Source organism: Stomoxys calcitrans, chromosome 2, assembly GCF_963082655.1.
Source record: "Stomoxys calcitrans chromosome 2, idStoCalc2.1, whole genome shotgun sequence".
Lineage (NCBI taxonomy): Eukaryota > Metazoa > Arthropoda > Insecta > Diptera > Muscidae > Stomoxys > Stomoxys calcitrans.
In genome coordinates, this window is record NC_081553.1 from 228,506,525 (window position 1) to 228,528,459 (window position 21,935).

The window sequence follows — 21,935 nt, forward strand, 5'->3', positions numbered from 1 at the left end:
TTTCACTGGGACTTTTTTGCCAGCAGAAATTTGCAACTTTGAACAGATGTTTTGTAAGGGTTAGCTGTTTTATGAAGAACAGCTGTTACAGGAAAATACAAAAGCTTACACCCAAATAGATCAAAAAGGCAGAGGTAATTAAAAATAAAGATATTGTTTATTGGTAATTATTAAATTTGTTTAATTTTTTTACTTTTAATGAAGATTCAAGGCAGCACCCAGTGTTCAGGTACAGAAAACTCGCCAAATGAAGTTGTAATTTTACCTCAAATCGGTTGTTCTACGTTAGGAGGTAAGTGCAAAATTTGCGAAATTATTTGGGAAAATCTTGAAAAATTAAAAGATTGTATTCTTCCAAACACCAAGAAAAGGGCAATTATCTGTTTATTAAGTTATTTGATGGAATCATCCTCATCGAAGAGCTACTATGAAACCAGACTGTTCCTTTAAATTTGTTAAGGAGGGGAAATGCTGCCTGGGGATTGAGCCGCAGCATAGCTTGCCACCGGATAAATGCTTTGTACGTGGTTAGTCCAAGGTTTCTCTGTCAGCACACCAAGTGCTGCTAACAAGGGACCTGAGAATGTTGTTTCTACTTTTGTGTATGGTAATGGCACGTAAAGCAGTTGATGATGCTCGACGAATGGAAACTGTCCAACGGAAGGAGTAGTCCCTCATGCGTCTGGCTACTGATCAGAGAAGGGAGATCGGTCCGTACGACTACCCCTTACTCGCGTCCTTTCCAGGTTTCGGTAGCGGGATCACACTGACCATCTTCCAAACATCGGGTGCTATAATAGTGTTCAGACAGGCTAAGGGCAGTTGTAAGGTACTCGACTCCAGATTCTTCAGCATCAGTGTAAATATTCCGTCTGGGACCAGCGCCTTGCGCGACTTGGCGCCCCGGATGACATTTGTAGCTTCGTGCACGGTAAATTGCGATGGCTGTCCAGCGGCACGGAGACACGGATGCGACGAATGGATCCCCTTCTATCCTTGTCACTCTCGGGTCAATAAATTGACGTTTATCTAAGGAAAATACCTTACAAATATCGCCAGCATTTTTTATTTTTAAACAATTGTTTTCCTAGCAGGCAAATAAAAAATCAACCGTTGTTCTGCGAATTTTCATTGGGTCGTTCGTTAAAATGGCTTTTACTGTCCTGCAATTTTTTACTGGCAATTTTTTTACTTGAAAAGTACGCTAAGAGACCTATTATATAAAAAGTACATATACCCTAGCACAGTGCATGTGCGGATTAATTTAATTATATTTATTTCAGGGCACACTGATGCAAAATTACACTTTAAATATCCAATTTTAGGAAAACTGCAAAAAAAAACGACACCTATTGATCATTTCGTGTAACTAAAATATAACTTAAAGATGAGGCCATTTTTACTAACGACATCTAGCATCCAAAAAACGCAAACTATTTTTATACAATCCCATGGCAACCGGTTGTACGTACCGGATTGACCCGATGGATTCCTTCATCGGCAAGGGCTGCCGCCTTAGTGTACAACACACTGCTACAACAACAACAACTATATACATTTTATGTCTTTGGCTTGCACAACTTCTTATTTGTTTTTTTTTTAACCTTAGCCATTGGTTGCTGGTTGCTGTCTAGACTTTACAGAATACAGTGTTGCCGCTCTTAGTAAAAAACTGCTATAACTGCAACATTAATCAGCTGTCGCTCTTTTAAGGCAATCAGCTGAATGTCTTTGGCATTTGTCATCAACCAGCCACTGGTCAACAGTTCGCATAAAGCAAGTTAGCAAGTTGCATTTTGATAAAAATTAGAATTGTTTAAAAATCCATAAGAAAATGCATGGTCGCTTGAAGGTACGCACCACCGAGGAGGAAAGGGAACGCAAGAAAAAGGAGCAAGCGCTAAAAGTGAAAGCCTACAAAGCAGCCACCACCAAAATCTATAGCAAGAGGCAGAACCATGAATACGATGATGAAATGTTGGCCTACACTACCCCCATACTTCAACGAAATCCCGATGTGTCCACGCTATGGAATATACGTCGAGAATGCATTCTGGCCAAGATAAAGCAGATCAAGGAAGAGCAAACTGACACAGTTGACGCTGAGGCGCAAGAAGAACGCATCCTTAGAGTATTGGACACTGAAATTTCTCTTACGGAACAATGTCTGCTGGTCAATCCTAAAAGCTATAATATTTGGCATCATCGCATGTGGCTGCTGGAACAATCTCCCAAAGCCAATTGGCAGCGTGAGGTAATGTTGTGCAATAAGTATTTGAAAATGGACGAAAGGAATTTCCACACCTGGGACTACAAACGCTATGTAGTGGAGAAAGCCCAGGTGCCTAAGGAGGAGGAATTGGACTTTTGTACGGAAAAAATTAAAGTGAATTTCTCAAACTATTCTTCGTGGCATCATAGAAGTCTACTATTGCCAGCCCTCTATCCATACGAGGGTAATGCCAAACCCAAAAGGCCCATGAGCGAGGACAAGCTGAAGGAAGAACTGGAAATGGTACTTACAGCAGCCTTTACCGATCCCTACGATAGTTCGGCTTGGTTTTATCAGCGATGGTTATTAGGTTACTCTCAACCGGAATTGGCTGTATGTGCTTTCCGAAGCAGCAAAGACAAAAGCGTTTTGTCTTTTACCAAACCCACCACAAAGCAGGACTTAAAAGTCACCCTCATAGGCGAGGGAGAAGGCAATAAGCTGGAAATTACAAATTTTGAGACATTTAATAATCAAGCTTCTGATACAATGTTTTATAGTCATTCCCAGATTGAAAATCCCTTACTATACCAACATTTAGAACTTTCATCCTCTTCTCTAAAAACCCACATAATGCCTCTTAAAACCTACAAAGATGACATTTATTATTTCCTACCACTGGATGCCTCCACCAATTATACCCCAGATGTTTTGGAGCAACTTAAGACACAATTGGAATCTTGTGAAAGCCTTTTAGAATATGAACCCGACAGCAAGTGGTGCCTGCTAACATCGGCTCTCCTAATGAGATCCATTGATAGCCATCAGTATCATGACAAGAGCCTGGAGTATTTGAAGAAATTGCAAAAAGTCGATCAGCTTAGGGAGAACTATTATAAGGATTTGGCTTCCAAATGGATTTTACAAAAGACTTTGTGGCAATGGTCCAAAACTGAGAGGGATATGTTAAGCACAATCGATTTGTCACAAGAGCAGCAGCTATCATGCCTAGCAGACAAACAATATCTGGTGATTGCCGATGAAATTCTACTCTCTGAGGAATTGAAGCAACGCTATGGCACTTTGAAGTCTTTCAAAGATATTTAAATAACCACCTAAGAGAAAAATTCCTTAAATCGGTAGGTATATATATATCTCTTGGTCTCGATTATTGGCAAAGTTTGAATAATACAATTTTTGTTTCAGATAATAATCAGCAATTAGTATGTTATAGTCTGCATCATACCCAATTTATATGATTTTAGATAAGCGCTTTAATTCTTTTGACTTAGATGTGTATTTATTCCACATTTTCCATTGTACACCATTTTTTAGGTTGAATAAAACCTTAAACGTTTATGGGAACGTTCACAAGATATTTTATTCAAATTCTTTGTAAACACATTAAACAACTACTGTTAAGAGGTGTTCATCCAGCGATGGACTCTATGCGCCCAAAGATACAGGTCAAGGAAAGCTTTGACCACATGTAAGTATGTCTACCTGAATAAGTGTTGATTCTTTATTCCACATTTTCCATTGAACAGCATTTTTTAGGTTGATTAAAACCTTAACGTTCACAAGATATTTAATATAAATTCTTTTGGGAACAAGTAGTACCAAACGTAAAAAGTTTGTAAACACATTAAACAACTACTGTTGAGAGGCGTTCATCCAGCGATGGGTTCTAAACAGGGCAGAAATTGTTTTGACCACATGCAAGTACGTCGACCACAATAAGTGTTGATTCTTACCTGGCAAATGTTAAATGCTTAGACACGCAGACATAGTCGGTTTTATCAATCTGTGGTCTTCTGTTAAATCAATCTCAAACCCCGTTAGAAGGGATGACACAACTTTAGTCACGACATGTTGACTGATTCAGAGGTATGCGTCAAGTTGGTGAACTCCAATTTAAAGGGCATCCAGAGAGTGGCAGAGCCAGGAGGAGAGTTCGGTGTGTTTTCCGAGCCGATAAACTTCTATAATAATAAATGAACCTAGTTGTTCAAGCCTCTGGGCCCCGGCGATATCTCTACACTGATGTCTCTACAAAATCAGTATGTAACAAGAGTCGAGTAAAGTTTTCAACCTTTCTCTGAGCACTCTCATAGTTCCTCCAGCAATGTAAATTCAGACCGATTTCCCATCTCTATCAAGTAGCCAAAACTATACTCTTCCGGGCCTCATTGGAGAGTTTCCTTTTGCTGAGCATAAAGTTGCAAATGGAAATTTTCCCATGTACATTCCATAAGGAACAGGGACAAAGTTCTCACATATCAATCAGTGCCATTCGGACGAAATAAAAAAAATGTTTTCAGAAATCCATTCAATTTTGCTCTATGTGACCATCATTTGCCTTTAATACTGCTCAGAATAGGACAAAAACTGAGTTGCAAGCTGCACGAATATAATCTGACGGTATTGTGGTCCATTCCCTGGTCCCTGGTCACAATCGGGACTTACACCTTGCTCATCGGCATCTATCCTTGCTGTGTTGGAGATAAGGCGGCTGCATCTGCAAACTTGCAAAAACTTTGCCCATGAACATTCCACTAAGGAACAGGGGCAAACTTCTCACAAATCAATGAGTGCTGACCGATTCAAGTTTAAGCTCAATGATAAGGCGCCTCCTTTTTATAGCCGAGTCCGAACGGCGTGCCGCAGTGCGACACCTCTTTGGAGAGAAGTTTTACATGGCATAGTATCTCACAAATGTTGCCAGCATTAGGAGGGGAAAACCACCGCTGAAAATTTTTTCTGATGGTCTCGCCAGGATTCGAACCCAGGCGTTCAGCGTCATAGGCGGACATGCTAACAGCCACCAACCGGCGGTATATACACGTTGTATAACTCTATCTCGGTAGTACCGGACCTGACTAGGCGAGATGGGTCTATACTTTACGAAATGGTGTATCACGAAGGCCAATCCACCACCTCCATTCCTTAAGCGATACTTACATAGCACATTGTTGGTCTGGTTGTCTCCTGGATCGTTGCAACCAATATGATCTTCCGACTCATAAAATACACTATCTCGTCGATCTTGCCTCTGAGACCGTTGCAATTCAATTGCAAAAAGGATAAACTTCTCGGCACTGGACTGGCCATATTGGGGCTGGGGGACGCAGAAGTCGACGACACTTGTGACCCACTACTGTCTATGTTCGCACAGCACCTTACAACATATTCAGTGTGACTATACTCCCGTAGTGATGTAAATCCAGAAATACCCACTCTATACACGGGATACACCTCACCGACACCGAACGATGATGGAGGCGGTTCTGCCAAACCGAACAGAATCAGGGTCCGGGTTTTTTTTTTTTCAATCCCGGCACCGACCAAAAGGATAAGGCACATCGGAATATGCCTCCTCATGGTGAATAAAGGACGAGCACGTACACTGAGGCGGCGGCTCTGCCGATAAAGAATTCATCTGGTCCATCCTGTACATAGAACTGGCTGCCATGGGATTGAATATCATATCAGTATCATAACGATTTATGGTGCGATACACAAACATTTTGTTCACTTTGAGATGTTTAAGTTCGACAACAATAGCCGATGACTTTTATAATGAGCTGCCATATAACAACTAGCCTGTAGCTGTCATTTCTAGTTTGACAGATATACTAGTGTGAACTTGCTGACATTTTGTGATGACACTTCCAAAAATAATTGAAGCATTTAACCATAGGAGTTTAAATTAAAACTACATTACCCAAATTAGGACTTTGCGAATACATTACGCTTTAAATCGAAGAAACTTTTTATTAATTTTTATTTATCGCTTTCTTTCTAGAATGAGTTTCATCTAACATTTATAAATAAATCTTTTTTTTGGAACAATTTCTATTAAAGAATGTTTAGGTTAATTTGATTTTTTTAAATAGTGTTTTTGTAATTTTACTTTTACTTTTACGATTCAAAAATATATGCAGGAGTAAATCTTTTTTGTTTCGGCTCGAATAAAATAATTGAACGTTGGTCTTTAGTTTTACTTTTCCTAAAATCTACACTTTTTTTTTTGGTAATTAATTTAAGTATTTCTATATTAAACCCGTTCATTGATTAAATCATTTGTTTGTTTGTCTGGTTTTAGGAAAACTGTTGCTTGGTCCATTCGTAACTCAATTCTCTAGTGGTTCTCTGGCTCTTCTATTCAAGGAATAATGACTAAAAAATATATTTTCTTCCTTCCCTTGCACTTTGCATTTAAAGCTTAAGTGTTCTATGTTAGTAATATTAATTTTTTGTTAATTTAAAATAGTTTTGATTTTTCATGTGGTACAGTTCTTAAATTAATTAATACGATTATTGGTATTAGTTTTATGTACATACAACAAGTCGATTTAATTATTTTTTGTTTTAATCTTTTTTTATCAACTATTTCAACATTTTTATAGTTTCAGATGGGAACTTTGTATGTTTTTTGAAGAAAAATTGGTCTTTTTGTTGTTTTTAACTTTGCATATATGTTTTTTTTTTAATTTATTTACTATGTTTAGTTTTCTTTTTCTAAGGAAAACGAGCTAACAAAATAGATTTTTTTTAAATATATTTTTATTGTTTTAACGACTTGAAGAAGGACGGTTTTTAAATTTTTTTTACTTGAATTTTAGACATTTAATTTAAGTTTTTGTTTAAGATCATGTTAATAAACAAATTAAATTAAAAACAAAATACACTGATAAAAGGTTAATTAAATAATTAAATGTCTTTTTAAATTAGTGTATTTAAACAAACATTTCCCTAACGAACGAACCCGTTTGGTGTCATTACTTCGAATATCCACGTCTGAAGGCCATGTTTTGGAAAAACATTAGAAATTTTAGAAAATTTCAAAATTGATGAGACATTGGAGCATTTCTTTTGTCATTGCCCGGCTTTCGCGTCTAAAAGATACCGGCCTTAGGCGGAGACACAATATCAGACATGAACCAACTTAGGGGAGTGGTATTGAAAACAATTAAAGATTTTGTAAGTAGCACGGAATTCCTAACTTCAAATTTTCTTTTTAGATGTTACTTTATAGTTTTTAAGAGCGCACAACAAGCCCTTTACTGGCTTAGGTGTATGTCCATAGAGGCATGGGGCAGATTAATATCTGCACTCTCTTTTCAACCTAATCTAACCTAAAATTAAAAAAAAGTAAAAAGGTAACCACCACCTCGGGTATATATGTAAACCCCTTTCGTCACAATCCGGTGGATAACTTATGCATCCAAATTCGCCACGGACAATGAGTAGTCTTATAAATTTAATTCACTGTTGAATTTTTTATTTCAAATTTCAACAGAATCGGGTAATAAATAAAGCTTTCATGAGCTTCATACCCTTAATCGGCATATCGGTCTATATGGCAGCCACATCTAAATACATTTCGATCTGAACCATATTTGAGTCGGATGTTGGGAAACGTGAAACTAATCCCTGTTTAAAATTTCAGCGAAATCGGTTAAAAAATAAAGCATTTATGGGCTTCAGATCCTATATCGGGAGATCGGTCCGTACGGCAGCTATATTTAAATATAGTCAGAACCGAACCATATTTGGAACGGATGTCGGGAGACCTAAAACTTCCCACTGATGATATCCAAACAAGTAAAAGGGCGTAAAGTTCGGCCGGGTCGAATTTTGGATACCCACCACCTCGGGTATATATGTAAACCACCTCTCGCCATAATCCGGTGAAAAATGCATAATTTATGCCCCCATAGCAGCTTTATCGAGATATGGTCCGGTTTGCACCACATTCGACATGGATATTGAGAGGTCTAATAAGTACAAGTCATTGTTCAATTTTGTACAACCAAATATTGGTCTGTTTTGGAAGCCATATCCAAATATAGACCGATCTGAACCATATACGACATGGATGTTGAAAAGCTTAACATAAGACACTGTGTCAAATTTCAGCGAAATCGGATAATAAATGTGCTTTTCATGGGGCCAAGACTTAAAATCGAGAGATCGCTCTATATGGCAGCTATGTCCAAATCTGTACCGATCTGGGCCAAATCGAAGAGGGCTTTCGAAAGGCCTAACACAACTCAATGTCCCAAATTTTTGGCGAAATCGGACAATAAATACGCCTTTTATGGACGCAAAACCATAAATCAAGAGATCGGTCTACATCGCAGCTATATCCAAATCTGGACGGACCTGGGCCAAATTGCAGAAAGATGTTAAGGAGCCTAATGCAACTCACTATCTCAAATTTGGGCGAAATCGGACAATAAATGCGCTTTTTATGGGCCCTAAACATTATATAGAGAGATAGGTCTATACGGCAGCTACATCCAAATCTGTTCCGGTCTGAGCCAAATTACAAAAGAAGGTTGAAGGGCCTAACGCAACTCACTGTCCCAAATTTCGCTGAAATCGGACAATAAATGCGCTTTTTATGGGCCCAAGACCTTAAATCGACAGATCGGTCTATATTAAAGCTATATCCAAATCTAGACCGATCTGGGCCAAATTGACGAAGGATGTCAAAGAGACTAACACAACCCACTGTCCCAAATTTCAGCAAAATTGGATAATAAATATGGGTTTATAGGCCTAAGACCCTAAATTGGCGGATCGGTCTATATGGCAGCTATATCTAAATCTAGACCGATCTAGGCCAAATTATAGAAGGACTAGCCTAAACCAATTCACTGTCCCAAATTTCAGCAAAATCGGATAATAAATGTGGCTTTTATGAGCTTAAGACCCTAAATCGGCGGATCGGTCTATATGGGGGCAATATCAAGATATAGTCCGATTTAGCCCATCTTCGAACTTATGGACAAAAAAAAAAAAGAATCTGTGCAAAGTTTTAGCTCAATATCTCTCTTTTTTTAAAGACTGTATCGTGATTTCAACAGACAGACGGACGGATATGGCTAGATCGTCTTAGATGTTTACGCTGATCAAGAATATATATACTGTATAGGGTCGGAAATGGATATTTTGATGTGTTGCAAACGGAATGACAAAATGAGTATACCCCCATCCTTCGGTGGTAGGTATAAAAATGGATAAATCATCGATGTGGGTTTGAAATTGGCGTGTTTTTTAACTTCGAAATTATGAAAACACTATTGGATTCGTGAAGAAAATCTCTTAAGTAATTGTGCCGGATAAAGCAATACTTCCAAGTTTTCTTTGAAAAATTCTAAAAAATCTATTTTTGGCCTAAAATGTCTAAGGCCATTTTTAAGGTCGAAAACTCCGTAGCTCCATCATTTTTTCGAATTTCGAAAATTTTAAAGCATTCCGCAGTTCGAAATTCAAAGACGAATCGTTAAATAAACTAAATTCCATAAAATTAAATATTTTATTTTTTTTTGCATTTTTTTAGCAAAGGGGGTAACCTTGCCAAAATGTTAAATTTTTGATGCGAAAAAAATTTCTGAGTTGAATATGCAGCTTTGGAGTTTATGGCAAAAAACGAGGATTAGCGCAACTCCTATGTGGTTTGCTCAAAAAACAAGCTCAAAATCACATAAATGATATCCAAAAAATGGATAAATCATCTATGTGAGTTTGACATTGTCGTAACTTCTTAGGGTTTCGAACTGCGAAATTCTGAAAACACCATTGGATTCGCAAAGAAAATCTCTTTAAGTAATGGTGCCGGATGATATAATACTTCAAAGTTTTCTTTAAAAAAATTTCATAAATCAATTTATTTTTGGCCTAAAATGCCTAAGACCATTTTTCAGATCGAAAACGCTGTAGTTCCATAATTTTTTCGAATTTCAAAAATTTTAAAGCATTCCGCAGTTGGAAATTCAAAGACGAATCTTTAATTAAACTTAATTCCATAAAATTTAACATTTTATTTTTTTTTTGGCATTTTTTTTTTGCAAAGGGGGTAACCTTGCCAAAATTTTAAATTTTTGATGCGAAAATATTTTTTGAGTTGAATATGCAGCTTTGAAGTTTATGGCAAAAAACGAGGATTACCGCTACTTCTGTGCTGTTTGCTCAAAAAACAAACTCAAAATCACATAAATGATATCCAAAAAATGGATAAATCATCTTTGTGAGTTTAAAATTGTCGTAACTTCCTTAGGTTTTCGAACTGCGAAATTCTGAAAACACCATTGCATTCTAGAAGGTGCAGAGAACACCAGGTCATGAAATTCACAACATTCATGCATGCTCTCTCGAATCACTCTTTTTTCTTTTGTGTAAGATCGTGTGACTTTTGGAGCATGTAAGACTACCTTGAGCTGCATATATGTTGCATCCTTTCCCGGACTATTTTCAGATCTTTAGCCATTTGATTGCAATTATGGCGTGGATTTCGTTGAATTCGAGACTTCATTCACCGAACCATTACATTTCTTGTTGCAGTTTTTTTTTATTTTTTGGAACAGCACTTTGTCGTTAAGCTACACAACCAGTATCACTATAACAATTTATAGTTCGATACACAAACATTTTGTTCAATTTGAAATGATTGGGTTCGCCAACAACAATCCAGCCAAGTACACACACTATTGCGCTTGAACTCCATCACGAATAATTTTTTTGTCAATGTTCAGTAGCAAATGCTTTGGTTGTCTTTTAAAGAATTAAAGGAGATGTCAATAAAACAAATATCATATAGCTGTCTAGTTTCTAGTTTGACAGATATACCACTGTGAATTTGGTAACAGCGTGTCAGCTACCCTCTCCATTTGAATACTTACCCAAATCTCGTCTCATTGTGGATTATTTTTCTTTATTGAAGTGTTGAACACTGAGGTAAGGGCTGTCGCCTCAGTGTACAATACACATCTACAACAACAACATAAAATTGTTGTTGTAGAAACTCCTTTGAAAGTTAGCATTGTTTCAGCAGACGGGCAGACAGGCGGACTGACGGGGCTACATCGACTTAATATATATAGGGAGTCTTCGACGAATATTTCGAGGTGATAAAAACGCAATGACGAAATTAGTGTACCCCCATCCTATGGTAGAGGGTATACAAATATAGTGAAAACTGAGGCCGAATTACCGGTCGGCAGAATTTAGGGCTAGAACTATTAAAACATTGTAACTTATAGGTCGATTATGGATTGCAACCCAACTTCAGTTGTGTTGCCAACGGGCAAATTTGTTATAGTAATGTTCATTTCTGCATTAAATTGCATAATATTTTACAATTAACTTAGTAGCTGAACGTTAAAAACTTTGATATTTCATTGGAAACTGACAAAAATTTTCAACTTTATACCTATTTGTATTTCATGTTGTTGTTGTTGTAGCAGTGTGTTGTACACCGAGACGGCAGCCCTTGCCGATGAAGGATTCCATCGGGTCAATCCGGTACGTACAACCGGCTGTCATGGGATTGATTTGTATTTCATGATTTTATCTTCTGGCAACACAACTATAGTTGAGTTGCCATCCATAATCGACCCCTTAAGGGCTGGTGGTTTTGGCAAGTCTACTGTATAGTCACACTCATTAGCCAGAAGGATCCAAAAAAAATAGCTAGCCTGCACGAATTACTGCCACCATTGTCGTGCAGTTAAGAAAGGTTTCTCTTTGATCATATGTTGTTACTGATACAATGATACATTGTATCACACAATACATCATAATAAAATACTGGACGCCACATTACTTGTCGCACATGTCACGCAATGAGAAAACAAAAGAACTATAGAAAAAAATAAAAATTAATAAAAAAAAAATAAGTAAAAGGGCATTAAGTTCAGCCGGGCCGAACTTTGGATACCCACCACCTCGGGTATATATATGTAAACCCCCTTTTGTCATAATTCGATGAAAATTGGACAACTTATGCACCCAAATTCGGAACGGACATTGAGTGGTTTAATAAATAGAAGTCACTGTTGAATTTTGTATTTGAAATTTCAACAAAATCGTGTAATAAATAAAGCTTCTATAAGCTTCAGACCCTTAATCGTCATATCGGTCTATATGACAGCTATATCTAAATAAAGTCCGATATTTTTCATATTTGGGTCAGATGGTAGGTGGTCTAAAACTATTTACTGTTTCAAATTTCAAGGAAATCGGATTAAAAATAAAGATTTTATGGACTTCATACTCTTTATCAGGAGATCGGTCTGTATGCCAGCTATATTTAAATATAGTCCGATCCGAACCATATTTGGAACGGATGTCGGGACACCTAAAACTACTTACAGTTTCAAATTTCAGGATAATAAATAAAGCTTTTATGGGTATCAGGCCCTTTATCGGCAGATCGGTCTATATGGCAGCTATATCTAGATATAGTCCGATCTGAACTATATTTAGATCAGATATTGGGAGGCCTAAATTAACCCACTATTTCGAATTTCAGCGAAATCGGGTAATAAATAAAGCTTTAAGCTTGGGCTTTAGACCCTTAATCGGCAGATCGGTCTATATGACAGCTATATCTGAATATAGTCTGATTTAATCCATATTTTGGTCAGCTATCGGGAGACCAAAAACTACTCACTGTTTCAAATTTCAGCAAAATCGATTAAAAAGTAAAGCTTTTTTGGGCTTTAGGCCCGATTGGTCTATGTGGCAGCTATATCTAGATATAGCCCTATCTGAACCATATTTAGGTCAGATATTGGGAGGCCTAAATTAACCCACTATTTCGAATTTCATCGAAATCGGGTAATAAATAAAGCTTTTATGGGCTTTAGACCCTTAATCGGCAGATCGGTCTATATGGCAGCTATATCTAAATATAGTCCGATCTGAACCATATTTAGATCAGATATTGGAAGGCCTAAATTAACACGCTGTTTCGAATTTAAGCAAAATCGGGTAATAAATAAAGCTTTTATGGGATTCAGATCCTTAATCGGTAGATCGGTCTCTAGGGCAGCTTTATCTTAATATAGTCCGATCTGGACCATTATTGGGTCAGATGTCGGGAGGCCTTTAGCTACTCACTGTTTCAAATTACAGTGAAATTGGATAAAAAATAAAGCATTTATGGGCATTAGACCCTTTATCGGCAGATCGGTCTATATGGCAGCTATATCTAAATATAGTCCGATCTGAACCATATTTAGATCAGATATTGGAAGGCCTAAATTAACACGCTGTTTCGAATTTCAGCGAAATCGGGTAATAAATAAAGCTTTTATGGTATTCAGACCCTTAATCGGTAGATCGGTCTCTAGGGCAGCTTTATCTTAATATAGTCCGATCTGGACCATTATTGGGTCAGATGTCGGGAGGCCTTTAGCTACTCACTGTTTCAAATTACAGTGAAATTGGATAAAAAATAAAGCGTTTATGGGCAATAGACCCTTTATCGGCAGATCGGTCTATATAGCAGCTATATCCAAATATGGTCCGATTTGGCCCGTTCAAGAACTTGACCAGCGTGCATCAAAAAGACGTATCTGTGCCAAATTTCAGATTATTATCTAAATTTTTGAAGGCTGTGGAGTGAATGCAACAGAAGGACGGACAGACACACGGACATCGTTGAATCGTCTTAGAATTTTGCGACGATCCGAAATATATATACTTTGTAGTTGCAAACGGAATGACTTAAAAAATATACCGCTATCCTAGGGTGGTGGGTATAAAAAATCTGAATATAGTCTTAATGTATCAATTTGTAGTAAAAGTTATTTTACAAGGTCTGTTAAGGTGCGAATTACTTTAATTGTTTAAAAAACAGTAGATGACAGTTATTGAAAAAAAAAAACAACTATATACATATTTTGTTAGCAAGCATTCGTACTTCAAAAGTGTTTAGAAAAATATATCTCAAAAGCTAAAGCTATGTGTGCAGGGTTGTTTTTCATACAACAAAGGTGGTGGTGGTTTTAGTAAATTTTAAGGTTATTATTGGACCATAAGTTAAAATTTTAGTAATGGACTGATTTTTCAATGTTCTATATAACTAGTGAGTGTTTTAATTTAAGGATTGGTGGTGTTAGTTTTAATGTAAATACATTTATATTTGTTTTACTTATCTTATTTGAAATTGAATTGTGGTGTTATCGTTTGGTTTTGTATTGTAAATTTTGTCTTTACATAAATATACTTCTTTTTATTTAAAGAAAAAAATCAATGATTTACAGATTTACGCATAAACTTAAAAGCCTATAATGTTGTGGGGGTTTTTCGTTAGGGTTTCTCTCTCTCTCCAAAGAGAAAAAGAAACAAAACAGGAGTAAAAGAAAAATGCAGAGTTTTTAATAATTCAAAAAGAACGTGTACTATTTGTCACAATTTCTAACAATTCTCAAATAGTTGGGTTTTAATTATACACATGTATATATGTAGTAATGATAGTTATAATAATTATAATTATATTAATATAAGATTTCTTTAAGGTAAACACTTAAGGGTTTTATACACTTCTTGCCGTACTTCTTGCTTCATCTCTTTTCAAGTCTTAAAGCTAATTAAATGTCGTTTAAAAGTTACATAAAAATAATATAATAATAATGATAATAATAAAAAGAAACGAAAATAAAACGTATTCAATAATTATTTATGTATTATTATTATTATTATTGCCTTTTGAAGCAAATTCGTTAATGTTTCCTCTTTTGTAGTTATTTTTTTTTTTAAATTCTTTTTTAACAAAATATTAAGAGATGCTCTATTTTTGCATTGATGATGCATTGTTTTTAAAATTTCTTCAAATTTAATTGTTTTTTTTTTTTTTAACTTGTTAATATATGCAACGAATTCTTTCTTTTATGTCTCTGTCTCTGTTTCTGTGTGTTTGTGTATACATGGTAACCCAACGTTTATGGGTTCTTCAACTCCATTGCCTTCCTCAATGCACTGCATCAATGTCCCTTTGTGCCCTTGATATTTTTAATTTGTCTTTTGGTGTATTATCCTCGCCCGATTCCAATGCAAACATTTTCATTTTCTCCTTAAAAGAGAGTTTTTCGGGTACAGCTTCTGTATTGCGTTGTTGCTGCTGTTGTTGTTTCTCTGCCAAGCGTCTAGTACGTGGATCTCTGTAAACATCATATAGCAAAAATGATTATGATTTAGTTTCTTTTTTCCCTTAGAATTTATAGCTAATAAATGTATGTTCTAATATTTACCTATAAACTTCTTGAGCTCCAATAACACCGGGTGTCGATTGTACAGTTGTATTCCAAGCTGCTGTGTCAGGAGTGGATGGCATAGATGGCAACAAGGAAGCATCAACATTTTGGGTTAGGAACTGTAAATAAAAGATAAGTAAAAACAAACATTAATTTTCAAAAAAAAAAAAAAAAAACAAAAACAAGGAGAGGCAAAAGTCGGGCGGGGTAGACTATATAATACCCTACACCCTACACCCTACAATTATAAATTCGGGCAATATATATACTAGCTGACCCGGGCCCGATCCGCTGCGCCTTCTTTTACTTTACTACTTGGAACTTTATCTTGGAACAAAAGTTTCCTTGGAATATTTATTTTCGACAATTAAAGAGCTTTTAGAGAAATACCATGCTACGAAATAGTATATATATAGGGGTGATTCCCTAAATACATGGTCCTAAATTTGGATATTAAATTCGTATTCTACTCCAAAATACCTTTATTTGAGCCCCATTTTGCGATGGTCACTAAAAAATTGCTGCTTGTGTGGTATTTTGGGAAAGGGGTTGACCCCCAGAAAATAGGTCCCGAAAGGGAGTATCAATTCTTGCTCTACCCCCCAATACCTTTCATTTAAGCTCCACATTGACGTGGTCGGTATATATAGCCGATTTAGGGGTGTTTTGGGGATTGGGGTGGTCGCGCAAACACTAAGCCCCGAAAATATATCAGCAACGTGCTCTATTCTCATATATCTATTGGGTTGCCCAAAAAGTAATTGCGGATTTTTTATATATAAATTTGCAGCATCGAACAGCTATTTTATGAATATCTGCTGTTTAATTCAAATAAATTTGCATAATATGACAACAACACACTAGGTCTGTTCGCGTACTTTTCCAGTAAAAATTTGCAGGAAAAATCAGCCACGAGAACAAAACATTAAAACGTGTAAATCATAAATTGAAACAATTAAAACGTGAAAAAAGGAATAAAACGTTTAACAATTTTATAATCGAAACAAAGCATTTGACGTTCTGGAAGGACTTGGATACAACACTGGAATTGGAAAATTCCATCAGCTGGGCAAGTGACCTAATCTAATCTAAACCTAAGACTAATCTTCTTTAGTGAACCCTGCGAACCTTATTTAATTTTCAAAAAAATTCGAATTAAAAAATTTATCAAACAAATTAAATTTTTAATTTAATTTAATTTAATTTTGTTTAAAATAAAATTTTGTACAAAGATTTTAGTATTCCCCGTTCCTTAATGGAATGTTCGTGGGAAATTTAGTGTAAATATTTTCGAGAAAATTTTACTTTTTTGTAGAAAATATTGTCAACTTCAAATACTTACACTACTATCCTCCCTTATGGTGTTCAATTCCGCCGTCAAATTGTGTTGTTCCCCACCACTTGAGAAGTCCATCTGATGATAGTTGGAAGAACTACCCACATAATTGTTTTCTTCATCGTGGAAGGAAACACGTTTGTTGTCACGCAACAACATCATCGGGGAGGGACTCGAAGAGTTGATAGCTTGATTTGGTGAGCACATTGTAGCTGTCGTCGCACTAAATACATCCATGGTTGATGAGGAGGGCGATGATTGCTGTGATGATATTAGATTGTTTTGTATGTTGTTGTTATTGTTGTTCATCAAAATGCTTGACGCCGCCGTTTTCTTTTGCATATCCGCCGAATTGATGGTGGCCGTCTTTAGTAGACCTATAGAGGAATTGCGTTGTTTTTGTTGTGACATTATCAAATAGGAGCTATTGCGCTCTGGGGGAGGTGGTGGAGGCACCGCTGTTGACGAATTCTCAGCATTCATATTGGAGTCATATGAAGCATTCGTTGTTGTTGCTGTCGTCGTCGTTGATACTGAAGAGTTGTTGTTTATGGATATATGGGACATATCACGGGCCAAAGAGGATATGGGGTGTTCCGTTTGCAAATGTTTATCATCTGCAAATGAAGCGGATTTCTGAGACTTTGAGGGCGATGAAGGGGCAGTGTTGGAGCCATCGTAGCGATTATTTTTCAATATCGATTTTGGCTGCATGGTATTGTTGCCCGTTACAATGGTTGTGGTTGCAGAAATGGAAGGCGGCGGGGGATTTGCTGGTATGGGTGGTGGTTGCATGGGCTCAGCTGCCGAATTGCGTGCTGAGGACATGGGTGATGTTTCTGTGGAATTATTGCCACCACGTTCCATGACTGAAGCTATTTTTATTTCCGTTTGACGGAAATTGGTCACTGGAGTTTGAATAACGTTCTGCTGATGATTCAAACGGAATACTTCCTGTACATTGTCCTTTTCATAGGAGGGCTCACTTTCGTCCTCGTGCTCCTCCATTTCCTGGGCCCTTCTCTCAAAGTCTCTTTCAAATATGAGCGTCTTTAGTTGTTCATCTTGTTGCGGCGTTCTTTGGGCCACAGCTGACAATTCTGAGATTTGCTGTTCACGCCATTGACGTATGTGCTCCCTACGAATCTCCACCTCTTTTTCTCGTTCCTCCCGCTCCCAGGGATTGGTGCCCAACATGTTTTTATGCTGCTGCAAGGCTGAAGCCGAAACCGGCATGTATCCTCCTTTGGGTGGATCCAAGGTACTGGCTATATAATTCATACCAGGAGTAATTTGTTGGGTAGCCTTGTACAGGGGATGGGTGGTGGTGGGTGGCAAAGGAGGTTTATCCTCAGCGGACTGTGCAGGTTGCTGTTGCTGTGGGGGATGCAATGTTTGACTTAAATACGACTGAGGTGGGAATTGCTGTTGGGTGGCTGAAAGACGATTCTGCAAAGGTTTGGGCGCTGTGGGAGGCTGTTGTTGCTGCTGCTGCGGCTGCTTGGGAGGCGTCAGCTGTTGTTGACCCGGTTTAGGGGGTAAAGTCATAAAGTTTGGATGTTGTGGTGAGTGTTGAGCTCCATCCATGAAATCGGGGCGCATACTCCTTCGAAGCGTTTGAGCCCCAACGCCTGCTGGCGAATGCTGCGCCTGGCTCACATAACCATCGCTCTGCTCCATTAAGGTGTTAGTATTAGGATGTGATTCGGGCATAGATGAAACATTTTGCATGCTCTGACTGGCCGCCATGCTGTGTGGCAGGGAGTGATTTGGCTGTTGCTGTTGTTGTTGCTGCTGCTGATGATACATATTGGGCATGGAAGGCGCCATCATTTGTTGCATGCGCAGGCTTTGCTGGCTTTGCATATCACGTTGGAAGTTCTGGGTGCTCTTGGAACGTGTTAGACTCTGTTGTTGTTCACGATATAATTGTTGTTGTTGCGGCGTCATATGATGCATGGGATGTTGGGGATGCTGTTGTTGCATCTGTTGTTGCTGCTGCTGTTGGTGTTGCTGTTGCATACTGGCCAAGTTTGTAGTACTCGCACTAAAATTGTGAGCATGCTGTGCAAATTGTTGTTGCTGATGTGTCAGATGCTGATGTGGCCCCTGTGGTTGTTGTTGCTGTTGGTAGTATGCAGATTGTGGACGACTGGGCGGCATATTAGATGAATGTGGCGACGTTATTAAGGGATGTTGAGGATTTTGATGTTGCTGTTGTGTTGACATGCTTCCTGTTGGGCCGGTACCATTTGTTGGCGAGAGAATTGGATTCGATAAGTTTTGTTGGGAATTTCCATTGTATGCGTTCATTACGGAATGTGATGGCATGGGGGGTCTGAAAAACATGCAGAGTAATGAAAATGAATATTATTTGGATTTTAATTTAAGAATTTTAAACTTTGATTCTACACTATATTTTACATGTTTGGATGTATCTACAGATCAATTGCAATTGACTTTTTGGTTGTAGGGAAAATATAATCCTAAATGTCAATGTTGTCTGTCAAAAAAAAAAAAAATAATTAAATTTGGGTTACATTAGCGGTGCCACCGAATGAACTGTCAAAGGCAGTGAGTGAAAGTGTCTCTCTAGTTCACCTAAGAACTATATAATATGGTTATGGCTTCCAATTTTTGTTAGCAACCCACTCTTATATATTTTGACCAATCCATTAATTGCTTTTTAAACTACAGCTTATGAAAGGGTAGGGTAGCTGATACGAAGATTTACCAAGTTTGTAGTAGTAAATTCGTCAAACTAGAAATGTTTCATGTATTTAGCTGGAAAATTACAAACGGCTGTTGTTGGCGAACTCGAATACCTCCAAGTGAACAAACTGTTTGTGTATCGTACTACATACCGTAATAATAATATAAAATGGGATGTAGATAAATATTTGGACATCGACAAGGTAGCTGATACGAAGATTTACCAAGTTTGAAGTGGTAAATTTGTCAAACTATAAATATGAATTAAGCTGGAAAATTACAAACTGTTTGTGTATCGTAATAATGATATAAAATAGGGTCTAGATAAATATTTGGACATCAACAGGGTAGCTGATACGAAGATTTACCAAGTTTGAAGTGGTAAATTCGTCAAAATAGAAATGTTTCATGTATTTAACTGGAAAATCAGAAACGGCTGTAGTTGGCGAACTCGAAAACCTCAAAGTGAACAAACTGTTTGTGATTGTACTACATATCGTAATAATGATATAAAATGGGGTGTAGATAAATATTTCGAGATGTAAAGATAACATTAGTATACCCCCGTCTTAAACTGGAAGGGTCAACTATTATTTAGATAATAAACCTAACAGGAATTGAGTTTCCATGAAAGAAGACATGAGCTTGACTAAGTGAAATATGTGTTCATACCCATACCCCGATCAAAGTAATGGACAGACAGAACAAATATATAATTTGGGAGTTCTAAGAGTGAAAATTATGTTGGACGATACCAGGAAGCGGGATGTTAGATACAACAAACAGCAACGGGTGATTTCACTCCCTTAAGAGAAACTGTACAATTATTTTGCCAAATTCCTAGAAACATAGTTCCGCTAAAGCAAAAAATTAAAACAGAAAATTCTATAAGACAGAGAATTCTTGAGTTCGTCTTTGAAATGTGTGCATCAAACAGTCTAGTAGTAGACGGAACAATACCACATCTGAAATAATCGTGTATAGCCAAGCTAGTCCTAGTAGGTGTTTACAGATTTTAGTACAACGAAAAGGCAGTGTTTAGATGTGATTTAAGAAAATACTTGTAGTGTTTAAAGTATCATTTCAAATATAGCAGAATTTGTTTATCCTTTTTTTTTATTTCACTTCCAAAAATATTCTATGGCAAAAATATTTAATTTTTTTCTATTGGGGAAGTGAAAGCAGAACGTTTAATAAGGTGTATGTGTAAAGAAAGTTAGGTACACATATTTGGGTGGTGTTAGATACATAAAAGAACTGAAAAAGCGAACACAAAACATTAATCGGACATTTTAAGCTACTCACTTACATTGGTCATTTCTAAAATTTGAAATTCTTTTTTAATCGGAATAAAACCATAAAGTAACTTTTTTAAACGTAAAGTAATCCTAACGTTAACAATTCAATATGAAAGCATAAGAATATAGAAGAAGAAATGGGAGTAGAAAAGATAAAAAAGTAAGAAATATTACAATGCAAGAAAATAATTAAAATCATTTCAAATAATTGCAATGTACCCTAAACACTACAATTCATATAATACTGTTGTTACATATGTGCATTTGCAGGGAGGAAATTTCGATTCAGATTAGGTTTTATGTGGAAATGTTGACAAAAGTTTATTTCATCATTTGAGGAATAAAATTGAATTGAATAAATTAACCAAAAAATACGACTCTAATATTTCATTACAAGCAAGACATTTTACAATTGTGTTTTTTGAGATTTTTACAAGAATTTTAATGTATGAAAAAATATCATCTTTATTATATATTCAATAACTTAAGTTACCGATTTACAATAACTCCAGGATATGGAAAAATTTTTGATATTTGTGTTTTGTTAAAACAATTGTTTTATTTTTGAAAAATAAAATATTTCGAACGCTGCCGGTGTCCGTCTTCAGGGAAATTAACTAATTTTTAACAATTCCAAATAAAAAAATTATATAATTAAATTTCCCTGAAAACGGGCACGCGCAGTGTTTGAAAAATTTTAGAAATTTTATTTTATAACTGAATTTTCCTGAAGACTAGCACCGGAATATCGGATCATTGAAAAATAAAACAACTTTAAAAATAAAAATAATTAAATTACCCTGAAGTCGGACATCGACGGAGTTCGAAAAAAGTTTGCAGAACGTTTTTTGGGACCTTTAAAAATGTTTGAGTTTCCCTGAAGAAAGGCAAGTGGCAGTGTTCAAAGACATTCAACATTTATATTTTTTATTTAAAATTAATCGTATTGTAAATACAAGATCAACAAATTTGATCGTCAAAAAAGATGAACTTTATTATATATCCAACTACTATTTTTTTTAATATTGAATCTAATGTTGAATATGTTCGTAGCTGATTTACCTCGAGTACATGAGAAAAATGGCTGAAAAATATTTTGCACAGGCCGGTGTCCGTTTTAAGGAAAATTCTATTATTTTTAACAATTCCAAATGAAATCAGTACGAAAGGGTAGAAGTCGGCCGAAACCGACTATATAATACCCTACACCACCGAGTTTATGTACAACTTTTAATACATAGAACCTACGGCGTAATCTAGTTAGACTTTAGTTTTGCATACCTACTAAATAACGAATAGAACCTTACATGCACTCATTGAAAAAAATT

At 36.6% G+C, this 21,935-nt stretch overlaps 2 protein-coding genes across 7 annotated transcripts in view; one reads left to right on the forward strand and one right to left on the reverse strand.

Annotated features, from left to right (window-relative positions):
* Nucleotides 1-1,725: 1,725 nt before the first annotated feature.
* Nucleotides 1,726-3,588, forward strand: LOC106084306 (geranylgeranyl transferase type-2 subunit alpha). The gene is made up of 2 exons (XM_013247882.2): nucleotides 1,726-3,351; nucleotides 3,419-3,588. Exon 1 carries the CDS (start codon nucleotides 1,835-1,837, stop codon nucleotides 3,317-3,319), a length of 1,485 nt encoding a protein of 494 aa, XP_013103336.2. The 5' UTR covers nucleotides 1,726-1,834; the 3' UTR covers nucleotides 3,320-3,351; nucleotides 3,419-3,588.
* Nucleotides 3,589-14,193: 10,605 nt separating this feature from the next.
* Nucleotides 14,194-21,935, reverse strand: part of LOC106084304 (afadin) — a 192,147-nt gene continuing 184,405 nt past the window's right edge. For all 6 annotated transcript variants that reach the window (XM_013247877.2, XM_013247876.2, XM_013247874.2 and 3 more), the window contains 3 exons: nucleotides 16,604-18,935; nucleotides 15,259-15,380; nucleotides 14,194-15,168 (listed from right to left, as the gene is read on the reverse strand). In XM_013247877.2, coding sequence (XP_013103331.2) covers nucleotides 14,979-15,168; nucleotides 15,259-15,380; nucleotides 16,604-18,935 — 2,644 coding nt within the window. In that variant the 3' untranslated portion in view covers nucleotides 14,194-14,978. The remainder of the gene's footprint in view (nucleotides 15,169-15,258; nucleotides 15,381-16,603; nucleotides 18,936-21,935) is intronic.

What these genes read in the sequence shown, in the direction of transcription:
- LOC106084306 (XM_013247882.2), top strand. Translation starts at nt 1,835, where the DNA reads ATGCATGGTCGCTTGAAGGTACGCACCACCGAGGAGGAAAGGGAACGC.